General features: G+C 43.4%; 1 protein-coding gene across 1 annotated transcript in view; it reads right to left on the minus strand.

Moving 5' to 3' along the window:
- Positions 1-14,873, minus strand: part of ASB5 (ankyrin repeat and SOCS box containing 5) — a 554,925-nt gene extending 540,052 nt beyond the window's left edge. Inside the window, exon 1 of the mRNA XM_069631443.1 lies at positions 14,645-14,873. Within this exon, the coding sequence (XP_069487544.1) occupies positions 14,645-14,840 (196 nt within the window). The 5' untranslated portion in view covers positions 14,841-14,873. The remainder of the gene's footprint in view (positions 1-14,644) is intronic.
- Positions 14,874-17,279: the final 2,406 nt, after the last annotated feature.

A 17,279-nucleotide genomic window follows, 5' to 3' on the forward strand; every position in this document is an offset into this window, starting at 1 on the left:
TTTGTACCAGGGTTGCAGCTGTCATAGTTTGTTTAGGCATGATGGTTGGTACTGCCTCAACATTCACAGTATTCGTGATAACATTTTTGGAAGGTGATTTTATACTTTCCGCATAGCATTCTGTTTTTTTTGTGTTACTTGTTTTTTTATTTTGTGTTTCTGGAAAGTATGCCTTCATTTTTGTTTGTGTTGCTTGTACAACCTTGAGTTCTTCATGGGCCATTGGTTGTTCTTTTTCCTCTGCAACGCGTTTCTCCTTTTCATCTTGTGGATGTATTTGCAATGCTATCTTGCTTTCTTCATTTAACTGACTTAAATTCAGAGCATGATCATCAGAATTTGATGTGGGCAATTGTTTCTGTATTTTGCCTTTCTTAACAACCACCTGGAGTTTTTTCGCTCCTTGCTGAGTTCCAGTCACCTCCGCTCTTTTCTTATGCCTTATTTTTAACGCACTTTGATAATTTTTTTTTGCTCTTCTTAAAATATGATAGATCCCTTCAGCTGATGTAATTGTGTTCTCAGCTTCTTCAACAATTGTCACCAATTCACTATCCTTCTCAATAATTTCTAAAATAGCCGAGGGGCTATCAGGGGATGGATTCTGTATGTCTTGCCCTGATGTTACTGGTATCTCCATTTGAGGCATTTCACCAAGATGTAGTTGCGGATTATTGTGATACAGCAATTGTTCAATCTGCAATAGTCGCTCATGTTGTAATTTGGCGACTTCAATGAAGTCTATCGGCACTTCATTTACATCCGTGGCTGTGGTATTAGCCTTCTTTTTGCCATGTAAGCAAAGGTTTTCGGAGATCCAAGGTGTAGTAAGAGATCATTACACGTTTGTGTCCCCATAGAATTATGCACAAGTGTATTAGATGTAAAGCCTTCTTGTTTAATTATTAGGGCAGTTCTTGTAGGACATTCTAAATGAAATTTATGGCAAGCTTCTTGCGCAAGGATATATCCTTCCACTTTGCTTAATTTTTCAGAATTTAACGAAATGTTGTTTTGTACATCCTTCAGTAAAATGTGTGTGAGTTCATGTCCCTTATCTAACAGGGTAAGGATTCTGGTTATTACTGGGAAGTCATGCATTTCTTTCTCAAATGCTTCTGAGAGCTTTCTTTCTACTTGCACCGGTATCTCCCCTAGGGGACTGTTACTAAACGCAGGGATCGAAGTTTGTGTGTTACTTGGTGGGTACCTCTCTGATGGGGTTATTTGTTTTTGTTCCAATATTGGGAGTTGGGGAGCTAGTAGATTGATATGGCACTTTGTCAATAAATTCCTCACCCTTTTGGAAGAAGCTGTGTGAGAGGTTACTATGTTCTTGCCTGTTTAATTTATGAAAGTGGACATGTTCTCGAAATTGTCCAAAAGTGGATACTGGCGTTGAAGGGCCTAAAGAGAGGCGTACCGTTTTGTCTAAGTCGGCCACAATTACAGGTGCTAACATGGAAATGTCCGCATCAGGAATGAAACTATTTTCTTGCGTATCTTGCTCGTGCATGTCATCATTTTCTTTTTTTTATGGTTTCTTTTTCAGTAAATGGCTCATGCGTGATGTCTTTGTTTACATCTTTCAAAGAGCATAGTGCTGTCTTTTCTTGAGTCTCGACATTAGAATTCCTTTCATCCGTATTATCAGCAAGTTGGATAGACAATGAAAGGAAAGAACATTTTTCTTTCAGAAAGGTAGGCAAACTTTCATTTTGTTGTTTTTTATTGTTGATTTTAGTGCTGGTAGGGATTGTACGTAAGGACTCTTTTAGAAGAGAGTCCATAATTTTTTTCCCACTACGGAGTGTAATCTCCATCTTTATTTTCATATTCAACTGTTATCAAGTAGCTGTGTTACTAGGTATGGTTCTGTCAAGTTTTGTGGGTTTATGAACTCGCAGTTGCCTTAGAATGCGAGTTAGAATATAGACCAAACTACGCCCCAACCTACTTTTCACGTTTATACAGCAAGTTTATACAGATAATTGTGTCCGGCCTTTCTATCAGTGTATCGATATACACATTAACGTCATATAGATCCTACAGATACATGCATACATTCATCATATTCAAGTACTTACTTAATGGGGGATCACAATAATCCCCGTTCTCAAACAATCAGTACCTTTTGACATCAATATGTAATGATGAAGACTGGAACACTAGACACTGCTTTAAGGAAGTAACTAAGCCGCACCCCGCACCATGAACTGCGAACAGCTAACAGTACTTGCCCGTACTTCGCAGTGCGCGGCGCAGGTGCGCCAAGGGGTGGATATTTAACGAGGAGGGATGCACGCCAGACAGCAGGAAGGGGCGAGCCACTCTCCTCGTAATACACCTTAAACAATAGAGATAGAGAAAGAATTTTAGTTAACTAACTCGTATAGTTTCAAAGCATCTGGAGCATATAATTGCAGTGGGGGTGTGTATGGGCCGAGTAGGAAGCACACAATCACACAATCACCTTCTATTTCCTCCAGGAAGGGTCAGGCAAGTTGAGTGTTCTCTTTAAAGACGTCCTCCAGATTGGAACAGTAACACGGCACTCGAGCTGATCCTGGCTCTGTATGGTTGCCGTTTGCTGTCACAATGCAGCGCTGGGTTAACGATTCAGGCGGCAGACGTTCCGGCAACAGCTAACAGTACTTGTCGGTACTTCGCCGTGCGTGGCGCAGGTGCGCCAAGATGTGGATATTTAACGAGGAGGGATGCACGTCAGACGGCAGGAAGGGGCGGAGCCACCCTCCTCGTAATACACCTCCTATTTCCTCCAGGAAGGGTCAGGCAAGTTGAGTGTTCTCTTTAAAGACATCCTCCAGATTGGAACAGAAACACAGCACTCGAGCTGATCCTGGCTCTGTAAGGTTGCCGTGTGCTGTCACAATGGAGCGCTGGGTTAACGATTCAGGCGGCAGACGTTCTGGCAACAGCTAACAGTACTTGTCTGTACTTCGCAGTGCTATATGCAAACCAAAAATAAAGTTTTTTTTAAAAAAAAGAAATAACACGCGCACCCTTTTCCCCTGTCCACCTGCCGCTCCATATTAGTGTTTGGTGCCTCTTCCCACATTTCCCTCCCCAACTTTTGTTCTTAGCTCTCCTGCCAAAAAGAAATATATACTTCCAAAAACAACAAAAGAAATGTTCCTTTCAGAACCACCTTTCACAGTTAAAAAACAGAACTAAAAAAAAAACGTATAGACTCCATCTACTTTATATTTCTCATTAAAGTACATAGACTCAATAAGATTTTCCAACATTTCCATTTGCATTTTGTGTTAAACTAATGGCAATATTGGGGCGTTCATCCTCTGTTCCAGGTACTGGAATGATGGATACCGGCCCAGCAGCCCAAGTTATCAGCCCAAGCGAAGCGAGGGTGGATAACGAGGTCTCTGGACCATTATCCCCCATTCCAGCTCCTGAAATGGGGGATGAAGACCATTAGCAGCCTAGGTTCCAAAAGCGGGAACCCGTGGTACTAAAAAAGAGGATTGTTCATCCTGTGGCCTGTGGTGTCCCGGTATAGGAAGGAAAATCCTTTTCCAAGTTGGCCACCATGTAAAGAGAAGGCGGGGGTTCCATACAGGGCCCTTCTTCGCTTTCCATAGCAGCCTGCAGAAGGCAAAAAAAACACCCTATGACCATATTACCACGAGCACATTTTTCTTCCTTTTCAAACCTATCCTAATTTCGAATAGCTTTACCACAAAGCCAGTCCCAGGTGGACATGACCACTTTAATCCTATGTTTTGTCCCTTCGAGTCATGGCCAGTAGCCAGATTGTAAGGATAATGACCTTATATAATGAATTGGACATTCTGGCCACTGTCCATGGCCACAGACTACCCCTCATTCACTAAAGCTATACCGCTATTTTAACTACATTATGACACTTGTCAAATAAGAAAACACTGCCACATTTGCAAAACCATGCTTGTAGATCTGTGCCAATGCGACTTACGCAAGTTTGCTGGAAATCCTCCCACGTTTTATTTTTGCAAAAGTGTCAAATGAATGCAAATACGATCGTCATATAAGCTACCCCCTCTGCACAATATCCCACCAAACTTTGTAAACTCATTCGAAATCACGTCAGAAATATCCCACCCATCGTCATCACCCCTCACCTCCCCAGACATTATTTTATAAGTTTCACAAGTGCAATGCTCAAAAAATATTATTGTCCCGAAGGTTCGGCCATGTAATACTTTTACATACATTTCACCTTACAAAACATTTCCAATTCACCTTACCTCACTTTTTCTCTTTTAAAAATATACGAAATCTGGCAGCAGGGCGCGTCCATCTGCTGCTATTCTTATCCATTGCTGCATCTGCCTAAGGTAAACTGCCCTGACGTCACTAAATCATATGCCCCGCCCCTGAACCTCACATCTGTTAAGAAAGGAAGAAAGCAATGAATATGGCAAGGGAAATGTGCACGGAATCGCACAGTGAACAACTTTGAATCTAACAACGTGCATACAATACCCAAGACTTGTGTATACTAAAACCCAGGAGTGCAAATAGAGTGAAACAATAATACCAATATATGAAAAGGGATGTGGGGTAAGCACTTAGAACCTCCTTATGACTGAAAGGAAAGTCGGCAAACTCCTTACCCACTATGCTATTACAGACACTGACAGCGCTAAGCCCACGTAGAGGGCAAGCAAGGACAGGATCTGTGAGCTGACACTCTGGATGATACTGAATAAGGAACTTAGAAACAGTACTCACGAGGACCGGAAAGACCACTTGAATGTCAGTAAATTCACGAACCCAGTAGATCAAACAGGGACCCAGAAGGCTATAACAGCAATGGGTGGAGGATAACTAAATTCATAAGACCCAAGTCAAGGGGCAAGTAGGAATTGTGATTGTAGAATAGTGAGGAAAACAAAAGGCATTCACACAGGGACTAGTTACAACAGCACCCCACACCTAATATCAAATGGGAAATAAATGCAGAAGTGCAATGGAAAACATGGAATGGATCCCAATAGAAAGTAAGGATCAGGAGCAGGGAAAATGATATCACAAAAGGAAACCTTTCCCACCCATCCAAGGAGAAAAGGCAGGAAGCTACATCTATAAAGGGAAAGACTAATGCATCAAGTTCTTCAGTAGCAAAGGACAGCATCAAAGAAACAGAGAACACAGGCAAACTGGGCTGCATCAAAGGGTAAAGCACAGAGAAAGGCTGCCTGCAGACAGAGGAAGACAGAAAGGGAAATCCAGAAAGCAGAAATCAATTAAGCACATGAGTCCGAAATCCAGGGCAGAGGAACAAGAAACAGGAACTAGGAACTAGGCACGAAAGCTAGGAACAAGGAACAAGGGACCAGTCACAACAGGAACACTGCAACAATGACCAGCGCTGGACTGAAGCAAACTGAGGCTTTTAAAGCTGCTTAACGAGCACACCCCTCAGGTGTGCCGCCTGCTGCACCTGCAGCCACAGGTGTTGCCTATCCTCCACCCAACCTTGTCCTGCAAGGGAGGAGGTGAAGCAGTGAGCCAGGCATTCTGGGAGGGATAGTCATTTGATTAAAGTAGCATGCTGGCTGCCAAAGACCTGGAATGGATCCGGAAGGGAAGTAACTTGGAAAATAAGGTTTTAGCGCTCCCAATTCATCACAACACTGTAGCATAAGGTTCAGAGGAAATGTCCAGTAGGGAATAAACCCCAAAACATGCCCCCAAGTGGCGGGAACGGGAGCGAAGGGAGCGAGCCGTGACAGGATACCCCCTCCCACGGCCGACTCCAGGCGATCGTCACCCGCACAAAACATCTTCCTTCCATGACAGGAGCGATTTGTCTTCGGAGGTGGCACTGACGGAAAAGATGACCCGCGGGCAAAAGCAGAAGGACTGGAATGAATAGAATCAGGCCGCAGTCTAGAAGAGCCATAGGCAGGTTTTCAGTGAGGAAGAGACTCATGGGTTGAAGAAAGGCATGAAGGACTTGCAGGACCCGAAGCAGAGCTGGTGCAACATGCTTTAGACAATGGTAGATGCTCTGGTAGCCTCCCTGCCGAGAGCGGACACACAGGAGGTGAGAAAATAGCAGGTTTCAGGAAATGTTCATGTTCAGAAAAGGAAGGTGGCGGCCGAGGTAGAGGTTCGGGTCTTCTCCCGTCATCCATCTGGGTAAAGGCCTGTGGTTGAGGGTGACCGAGGTTCGACTGCATCTGTTCCACGCCTTGGGGGCCTGGAAGTCCAATGGGTTGTACGAGGCTGGTACTCCTGGTGTCAGTCATGTAGCCACCATGTTGCACGGGGGATACAACCGCAGGGACGTTTGGCCTACCGATAGGAGTGATCGACGCAGTACTTGGTACATCAGGCACACTCGCAGCAGGAGCAATAACAGGCACATCTTGAACTGCAGCAGTCATACCCTTCCTTTGGCTACTTGCACCCGACTGGTGCTGCAGCTGGGGGGCCGTGCCCGTCCCCTCCCTCAGAAAATAAGGTTTTAGCGCTCCCAATTCATCACAACACTGTAGCATAAGGTTCAGAGGAAATGTCCAGTAGGGAATAAACCCCAAAACATGCCCCCAAGTGGCGGGAACGGGAGCGAAGGGAGCGAGCCGTGACAGTATACCCCCTCCCACGGCCGACTCCAGGCGATCGTCACCCGCACAAAACATCTTCCTTCCATGACAGGAGCGATTTGTCTTCGGAGGTGGCACTGACGGAAAAGATGACCCGCGGGCAAAAGCAGAAGGACTGGAATGAATAGAATCAGGCCGCAGTCTAGAAGAGCCATAGGCAGGTTTTCATTGAGGAAGAGACTCATGGGTTGAAGAAAGGCATGAAGGACTTGCAGGACCCGAAGCAGAGCTGGTGCAACATGCTTTAGACAATGGTAGATGCTCTGGTAGCCTCCCTGCCGAGAGCAGACACACAGGAGCGAAGGGAGCGAGCTGTGACAACATCACCGACCCTAGTGATATTCTACACCTTTCTCTGTGACGCTCCTCTACAGCGTAGCCAAACGCACCCATTATCACCTACGTGACGCAGAACCAGAAAATCAACACACATCGACTAACAACACAGCACTTCACAATTCGGAATATTAAACCGTACTTTAAAAGAAAACAATAACACTGTACAATTTGTGAAGTACTCTTATTTCACAATAAACGCTCTGAGAACATTTGACTATTGCCATATTCAATCAAATTGCAAATTTGTTTCTTCGCTCGCGATCCAAAATGTTTATCGTGAGGCACACGTTGTTCTTTTTGCGTGCACAAAGTGTTCGTTTTCGGTAAAAGAACCGCTTTGGTCGCACAGTGAATTCCAGGGCTCCTACATCAACTTGGGCCTAGACCACCATAAAGGATGTTATGTTACTCCTAATCATTAGTACAGCGTACGGGCACATGGGCCCTGGGCGATCGTCCCAAAAAACAGTCACTGTGATCCAGGCGTTGACAACTATGTGCAGCTGCCGATTGAAAAAGGCGTCAGTTGGCATCTGGAATCTATGACAATCGCAGAAAGGCAGAATGTATCTGTTTCGAAAACATAACAGAAAATGTGTCTCAATACCCGAACTTCATTACAATGTATCTATTGACTTATTAATTCGGCATAGAGTTTAAACTAACGATTAGCACAGACATCAAACAATGTCAACAATACCGACTTCGACTAGACATGCTATGATTTCTGTTTTTCCAAAGAAAGGAAAGGATGAGACGCTTCCTGGGAGTTATTGACCGATTAGTCTCATTAACACGGACAACAAAATTTTGGATAAGATCTTGGCCGTTAGATTGGAGGATCTTTTACCGAAATTGATTAATGAAAATCAGTCGGGTTTTGTAAAAGGGAGAAAAACTTCCAGTAACATCCGCCGTTTAGTCCATACAATTAATAAGGCGACAGATGAGTCAGATGATGCGGCCGTTTTTTCATTGGACGCGGAGAAGGCTTTTGATCGGGTGGAATGGGATTTCTTGTTTTTAGTCCTCGAGAAATTGGGATTTGGAGTGAATTTTAGATCGTGGATTAAGCTCTTATATTCGGAACCGACAGCAGATGTTAACACCAATGGGATTCGCTCAGTCCCTTTTAGACTGGAAAAGGGGATGAAACAGGGATGCCCCCTTTCTCCTTTGTTGTTTGTTCTGGCGATTGAGCCTTTGGCGGCTGTTATTAGAAATGAACTTGATATATACAGTGTTTCGTGTTGGGGTTTACAACAGAAAGTATGGTTGTTTGCAGATGGCATACTTTTGGTTTTGAGAGACTTGCATCTATCTTTACCAACATTGATGGATGTCTTAACTTCATTCCAGTCGATTTCTGGTTATAGAATAAATTGGAGCAAATCAGAAGTGTTGCCGCTGGTCCCTGGGTGTAGCAAAAAGTATGTCACTGATCTGGGTTTTCGTTGGTGTCCGGAAAAGTTGTATTTAGGGATCTGGATTATTCCGAAAATCTGTGACCTAGCACGAGTGAACATGAATGTGATTACGGTGACTTTCAAAAATGATTTAGAACATTGGAGTTTACTGAATCTTTCACTTTGGGGGAAGGTTAATGCTTTAAAGATGGTGTCCGCCTCTAAAATCAACTATGTCTTGGGTATGATCCCATTGATTATTGAGGCTTCTCATTGGAAAGAATTGGACAGGCTTATATAGGGATTTTTGTGGGACCGGAAACCACCAAGATTGTGTTTGTGGAAGCTACAGTTGCCATTGGAGAAAGGCGGGTTAGGAGTGCCAAACTTCAGGGCCTATCATCTAGCCTTTACTTGTGCTTTCATGGTTGATTTCATGGAGATAAATCCTAGTGTGTGGACAGCAGCCGAGGGGAGTGCTAACGGTCCTTTGTCACCTACGGCATTGTTAACCACAGCATCGAAAGGTGTGAAAGATGTATTGACTACATCATTGAGAAATTCCTGGAAGAATCTGAATGTCTTGTTGGGTGTGAATGCATGTAGAGATCCGAATGCGTCACTACGGATGAATCCCTCTATCAAACTGTATGACAAAACTTTATTCTGGCCTGAATGGTTTTTGGGTGGTGTTAGTTGGGTTGGTGACCTCTTCATTGAGGGTGAATGGAAAAGCGCTAGAGATTTACAAAGAGAATTTCGCATCGAGGGTTTCAGGTTTTCAGACTATAGGAAATTGAAGTTGGCTGTGGGTGTGATTGATTTTCAAAATAGTCTAAATCTGGAATTTCTTACAAGGAAATCTTTGATGAATGAGGGGGACTAGCGAGCAGGGTATACTGGCAGATTATACTCGAATATAAAGGCAATGATTCGCTAAGAATTGAATGGGGTCGGAGAATTGGTGTGGACATTGCTGTGGAAAGTTGGACAAGGATGTGTGAGAATGTCAAACTGTGTTCCTTGGGTTTAACTGAACGGACAAGACAAATTAAGATCCTGAATAGGGTCTATTGGACCCTGGAAAAATTATGGAGGAGAGGTTTAAAGGATAGTCCGGAATGTTGGCCATTGTGTAGAAATCCTGGAAGTGACCATTGATTTTAATTTCGAGACGTTAATTCTGGGGAATGACTCCATCTTGGATGACCTATCTCAGTGCCAAAAAAATGGTTATTTAGAGGGGCTGCAGTGGGTAAGAAAATTATCCTTAGGAATTGGAAATCTGTTGCTACATTAGAAAAAGAAATGTGGCTAAGTGAAATGCGAGATTTGGCAGCTATGGAGGAAGATTTATATAAGAGACAAGGCAAAAATGGTTTGTTTGCAAAGATATGGGGGAGATTTTTGGAACTGTATTGAATTAGATTTTGTAGGCAATGAGATGTGAACTGCGGGTTAGGGTGGGTTTCGTTTCTATAGATACTATTGTTTTTGATGTTTCTGTAAATTTGTATATAATTTTGTAAATATGTTATTGCTTTTTAAAATTGATGTCTTCTTTCTCTATATTGAAAATAAAGTTTCAAACGATGTCAACAAAGAGAAAACAACGTGGACACTGATACACAATTCGATATGGTCATAGATGACATTTTAATGAAATATTAGCGTTGAACCTGGGTGAACCTAGTGGTGGTCTACATGCACCTCGATGCTGCACTCCCCATAGCCACGTAAAAAAGACAACTACACACAAAGATAGTACTTGCGTTTCATTGCAATAAGCATCACAGAACAGACAAATAGAATGTAACCCAAAAATAATCTTCAGATAATAATAAGTTAATGCTTGTTCCAGTATACAATCGTCGAAAATCAAACTTACATTATATTCACCATTTTCATTCTCTTGGCGTAAGTCAGACCGTAACGCTCACTGCGTTCGCACCATAGATTCTTCATGAACTGAATTTACATGTTCCTTACACATTTTTGGAATGCATAACCTTATCAAACCTTCATAATTACAAACCTCCTCTCATTGCATTCCTTATGGAATGGTCCCTTTCTCTCAAGGTCAAAAACAATTGAACCTTATACTGTGTGTCCCATGCGTGGGCTTCCTTAGCTCGCATCCAAAAATTCAAAGCTGGTGACCTTCACTCAGAAGCAAAATACATTCTCACTTTGCAACAACTTTCCTCACCACCGCCATGAGAACTGTTATTCTCATACATGTGCAGGGCCGCTCTTTGCATCAGACACTGCAGGTTGCTACCTCAGATGCCAGACTCTAGCGGGCGGCAGTCTGACTCCATTATTATTTTAATTACATTTTAACACAGACACATTAGTCATTCGCCTGTACTTTAGACACATTATATTGTGGAACACCTCCAAATGTACTGTGTGGCTTTTGTGCTTTTGTGACAAAAAACACCAGTTTTTTGCTTCTTGCTGCCATATCCCATCCCATCCTCATCAACCCTCACCTCTCCACACAGTATCTGATAAGTTTAACAAGTGCATGTTGTGTTTTTTAATATGTATTTACCACGATGTCCGGGGACACCAAAACACCAATACAAGATTGCGAGCGCATCGGAACAATCTGAAGCACTTCACGCTCTTCACCATCCAATCAGCGACCGCGTCACATGTCTGCGGACATGACGCGAGCGATTAACCAATCGATATCTTGTCCGCGGAGCAAGCAGGGAAGTGTGTCCGTGGGGCGGACATATATATCACTAATGTTTTAAGACCTACTTTTTATCGTTTTTAAAAAAACTACTGGACGGATTTTCACCAAATTTACAAAAGCACGCTTTCTGGACCAAGCCGCTGCTCCTGCTGCAAATTTGGTGAAAATCCGTCCAGCAGTTTGGGCTGTAGGCGTGCACAAAGTTTTTCCCCCATCCAGTCTATGGGAAAAAAAGACATTTTGGGACCTCCCCCTATAACATTTCCACCCCTGGACCAAACCTCACCAAACTTTGCAAAATTCAGAGGGGGCCATATACTTTTTTTTACAAAGTTTGGTGTGGATTCGTCCAAGGGGAGCAAAGTTATAAGCCACCCAAAAAATGCTCTTCCTATGGAAACAGTAACTTAACCATAGCTACACAGGCTGTGTAATATATATACATATCCTTCACTTCCTCTCTGGCAGGACCTTTTCTCTCTGCAACATCCTATCTAACATGCCAGAGAGAAAGATAAAACATGGGAAAATACTTCCACTTTTTTATAGAGAACACCTGTTTAGTTTACATGACACCTAATGCATGTTCAAGTTAAAACCACTCTAGTTGCTATTAATTTCCTACCTTATTGGTATTTAAAACCTACAAAATAAAAATACATTTAATTTAAAAACTAATGTTGCCTATTTACTTTAATCAACATTGAAGTTTCTTTTTACTTCCCCACCAAAACTCCAAAACACGTATTGCTACTCCCACTATATGCAAATAGACATCAGAAGGGGTCATTATGGCTTGGGATAATGACCCTTTTCCAATTTATGGCCTTGGTGGCGTGTCATTAACCCACGATAATGACCCACCACCAAGTTATGGCTCAAGGTAATCACGGAAATTGGCACTCGGGTACCCCTGGTACCTAAATCTTCAACAACAACAAAAAACCTGTGTGCCCCTATGGGTAAAACGGCCAAATCAGTAATACATATATTTGATAAATCATTATGTGTCATGTACAAAGGAATATCAACTCTTTCGTTCATCAGCTATAAAATTGTAATTCATCAATTGCACAACAAAAATTCATCATTTTAAATCGTTATCTAATACCTCAACTGCTCCCCCCACTAACAATTTCACCCCTCTACATACACCTCTCAAACTCTAACCAAACACAACCACAAGCCTACAACACAGCAATCCACACAAACTTCACTACACTGCAAGAACAAAACAAACCACACACAGACTCGCACAACAGCACACAACGACTACCGTCCATAAAACACCTCAAGCCCAGCTGGGTGAGGCCCGCCAATTGCACATCACAGCTCTCTTGCACTTTTTCAACTTATTCCCACTAACCCACCCCCACTTCCCTTTTTTCAGAGCCGCCAGAGCGCCAGGGGACCACTCCGGTGGTGATAGTGCGCGGTACAAATATCCTTTACCATTAACATTTCTGTGTTTCATAAACAACAATGGACTATCATAGATGAGGAGAATGGAGTCAAATTCCACATTCATAACTACTCCCCACACTACACTCACTCTCAACCATTCAATAATAAAATGCTCTTTTCAAAGGTATCATACAGTTTTACCATGTCATATATTGTCACAGTGTCAGACAAGTCCCATGGCGACTTACTGTTGTAACTTATTAATCACCGAAGAGAATCACAACACGCAAATACGCACAGGCATATTACAGTGCGGATATATTCCTGTACCGACAGTAGCCCTGTTCATATCACAAATCACATGATTTTCCTTAATTGCTCGATCTCTTTGCACAGGTGCGGGCGTGTCTCTCCTTCAGTAATTCCCCACCTTTTACCTGCTACACTTTACAAATATCTGTTTCTTGCATCTCAGGTTACATGAAGATCTCAGTAGCAGCAGTTCAACCCATTAAGCCACTTTATGTTGACAGAGCAGACTACACCTACAACGGGCTGAGGCACTCAATAGGGTTAACTACATATAGCAGAAAACGGCCTGCGTCTGCCTTTTTCCATCCAGGCTAGATGTTTGGAAGCAACAGTAGCAACAATAACAGCTAAAGAGACTAGGGTACAAGGAGGGTACAAGGAAAGGAATTATGGGTCTCTAAATAAAGGTCAATGGTCATCACGCTGCCGGACAAAAACACAGCCCGGCGTCGCCTGCATTAACCTTTTGCAAGTATGTCTGGCTGATGATAGCACAATCCCAGGGTAGCTCGGCGCTGCGTCCACAGAGAATGACGCGGGCACGCTGCGGGCGGGAGCGCGCGGAGCATGTCTGCCACTGGAAAACTGCAGCAAGGCGAAGGATCAAATAACGCACGGGATAATACAGGGGCTAAAACCACACAGAGAACACAATTAAAATACCATTCATTCGCAGTCACCGTCAGCAGAAAGAAAATATGTTATCGGAGGCTTAGGCCCAGGATTTAGTATCTCTTTGAAAGTCGCCCTTTCGTTAGCAGTTCACAAATAAATCGCAATCCACGAGTCGGGTTCAAATCGACATACTACACTTTGCTACATTAAAGAAAACCAGGAGGCTAAAGATAGGGTAGCTGTGGCCTTTGGATACATGGGATTTATTTGTGGAAGGGTTCAGAACTCACCCCCTTCTTGTAAACAAAAAAGAAACAAATGTTGCTCTATGATTTATTGTCCACAGACGAAATATCACCTTCCCACCAGGGGGAGAGGCTGGGGGGTTAGGTGGGGAGGGAGGTTTGGACGGAAAATAGGCCTGGGCAGTGGCACCAATACAAATGTGGCCCACCAGCCCAAATAGCTCTGCAAACTATTTGAGTAATACCTGCAGCTGCATCTTTCAGTAAGAGGTATAGCAAACTGTCTACTACTGCATATTTGATCAATAACATTGGTCACAAAAACATTCTATGCAGTGAGTTTACACAACACAGTGGCCCACATTGTCCCAGAAAAGTGGCCCACGTTTGCCAGATCTGCGACCCTGCGGGCATTGCAATATGTGCAGGGCCAGTCTGAGCCTTTCCACAGAAGGACCTGGAGTGTTTACTTACCAAGTCTGTCATGGTAATTCACAGGGGAACCGCCCACCGAATCGCATGACTGCTTACACCATCTCCCCTATCCTTCATCCATACACCTGCCTATATATAGTGTTATATACTATTGTTGTTGTCATGTACTGTTTCTCCTTTATCAGGAATGTGGAAATTCTTGTTAACCGAGATACTGCACATGAAAACAATAGCCTTCAAGTGTTTATTGTTCACAATTCTCATTTCCTAGACCGGATGTTCTACCCCGACTTCTGAATGTTGACATTTCTACTTTGGAAGGTGTGCAGATAGATGTGTACTACAAGTGCACTTCAGGGCGGTTCTCCACTGCAGGACAAAACGAACAGCGGCAAGAAGCAGCAGCATACTTTCACTAGGCGCCCCATCTGCACATCAGTGAAAACCTAGAAAGCACACCGTTAAACGCCAGGTAACAGTGTTGATCAGCCCTAAAGCGAGCGGGCAACGCGACAGAGAAGACAGAGCAGAGAATAAGAAAACACAAACCGTGCCCTTGAGTGACAGAATAAAACTCTGCAGCAATCCTCGCCGCCTCCTTGCGGTTCCCCTTCACAATGTAGAAGTGACTCAGCAGAGCAAGGCTAATTTTCACGAACAATTTAAAACAAAAAAGAGCTAGCACGGTGAAGTAGACGCTGCACAGTCTCTCGGTAAAGGCGCGGTTTTCTTCAAGCTCCGTCATCGCGGCGTTTCAGTTTTTGTCAGCGCCCAGGAACGAATCTGAAATGTGTTGACCGTGTCACATGGCGCGAGCCGGCAGCAGGCTCCCAGAACAGCTGGGCCCACGGAAAGAAGATATCAGGCGGGCATGATGCCTGCTGCTCAAAATATGGGGCTTATTTACACTGTACATAGCTCCTGCGCTCACAGCGCGCGACCACATGCCCCAGAGAGCACGGCCTCACCGAAACCGAATAGCGTCCAAACCACCTTCAGCAATTTTGTATTTTTCATGAACCTCTTGCTAGCAGTGAAGAACATCTACAACAGTTAAGTTGCCCATCTATGTCATGACCCTCATTACGTGCAGCAAAGCGTCCATGTGTAAAAGGGCATGCCATCAATACCAACTCCTCTTCTGAAGATTCTCAAACTGGTACCAGTATCCAGCCCTTACCTTACCCAGTAAGGGTACATCAAACATGATCCGCAACGAATCCGCTCATGCAAATACAGCTAAAGTACTGAAAGAAGACATATTAAAGGACAGGTTGGGGAGAATAATACACGCCCCTGTGTTATTAATTTAATCTAAACCTCACCATTCTGGTGAGGGGCTCCATTAATTCTATTAATAACACGTGGTCGCATATTAGGTAAACTTAAAGCATGCAAATAAGGCAGCAGGAGAGATTCGTTAACGGTAAAATTATTATTTTTTTAAAATGATTTTTATTATCATTTTACTACTACCAAAAAATACATATTTCAAGCATACCGGGAATGTATACATTGAGAATTTTGACAAAATGAAAATTAAACAGACATTAGAGCTTTATACTCAAATATATATCATTCAACCTGTATCACCAGTATCTTTTATGTTCCTGACATCTTTCTTTCTCATTGTATAGATGTATTTTGTCATGAATGGTAAACATTATTTGAAAGTAAACGCATAGGACCAATCAGAAGCCTTTGTGACATGCACCGAAATCGGAAATGCCAATGCCAGAATTATTGAGAATCAGCTTTACCCAGCAGGCAATAGTGGTAGATGAAACTGTATTACAAGGTTTATTAAAGGAAATATGAAATTGGAAGGCTGAGAGAGGTTGGATTGGAGCTGTCCATAATTCATAACATCTCAAACAGTTTGTTTGTTTGTTTGTTTATTTATTTATTTGGTAATGCGCTCCAAGCCCGTGGGCATCTGGGCGCAACAGTACAAGTAGACTCAAAGCTTGGTTACAAAGCCTGACAAAGGCTATTACAAAAAAAAAAAACAGTGGTAACTTACAACAGATGATACAGGTGAGGCAGTACATGTAGGATCAAAACAGGTAAATGCAGAAGAGTATTGTCTTAACAGGTGTTACAAATCGTTGTTGTGCAGCCATTTGATGGCATTGGATCTAAATCTAGTGTAAGGTAGGGGGCGTCTGAGGTCAAGTGGGAGTGTGTTCCAAGATTGTGCAGCTCTAACTGGGAAGCTGGATCCGCCCGCCGTGGTAAGTTTGAATCTCGGGACTTCAAGTAAGAAGGTGTTGGCAGATCTAGTCAGTCGGTTAGGGGGTCTCCAGTTGATTCTTTCAGCTAGGTAGGGGGGTGCTTGATTGTTGAGGCATTTGACTGTGAGGGATATGGTTTTAAGGAGGATTCTGTCCTTGATTTTGAGCCAGTGGGCCTCGGTCCGGTGTTTGGTGATATGCTCTCTGCATGGGATGTTCAGAGCTGCTCTAAGAGCATTATTTTGTAGTCTTTGGAGTTTATCTGTAACCTCCTTATTAGCACCAGAATATAAGGCGTTGCAATAGTCCAGTCTGGACATGATAAGGGCATTGGCCAAGGTGAGGCAGTTGGCGCTCGATAGGGTTTGGCGGCACGGATAAGTTTACACATGTAGGTGGTTGTGGAGGCGAGGGAGTTCACTTGCTTTTTGAGGGTGAGGGCTGAGTCCAGGTAAAAACCTAGGGTTTTGATCTCACGCGTAACCTTGATAGTATTATTGTCAATGTTGAACGAGTTATAGTCTGGGGTAAGTTTAGATAGGTTATGGTCTGATCCGAGGAGCAAGATTTCAGTTTTATCGTCGTTCAGGCAGAGGCCATGGGTGGCCATCCATGCCTGAATGAGGATGTAGATTTTATTCACCAAAGCCAGGTCCGCTTGATAGTTGCCCGAAAGGGGTATGAGGATCTGGGTGTCATCTGCGTAATTTGTGTAGGTGACACCCAGTCTGTCCAACTTGTCGAACAGTGGCTTGGTGAAAATGTTGTACATGGTAGGTGAGACACAGGATCCCTGTGGGACTCCACATGTAATTTGGATGGGATCGGCACAAGTGGAAGTGGAAAACACTCTCATGGTCCGGTTGGCTAGAAAGGATTGGACCCATGCTATGGCTTCTCCTGTGAAGTTGGCAGCGAGCTTGAGGTGGTTGCATAAGACTGCATGATCC

This window comes from Ambystoma mexicanum, chromosome 6q (genome assembly GCF_040938575.1).
Source record: "Ambystoma mexicanum isolate Mex_15411 chromosome 6q, UKY_AmexF1_1, whole genome shotgun sequence".
NCBI lineage: Eukaryota > Metazoa > Chordata > Amphibia > Caudata > Ambystomatidae > Ambystoma > Ambystoma mexicanum.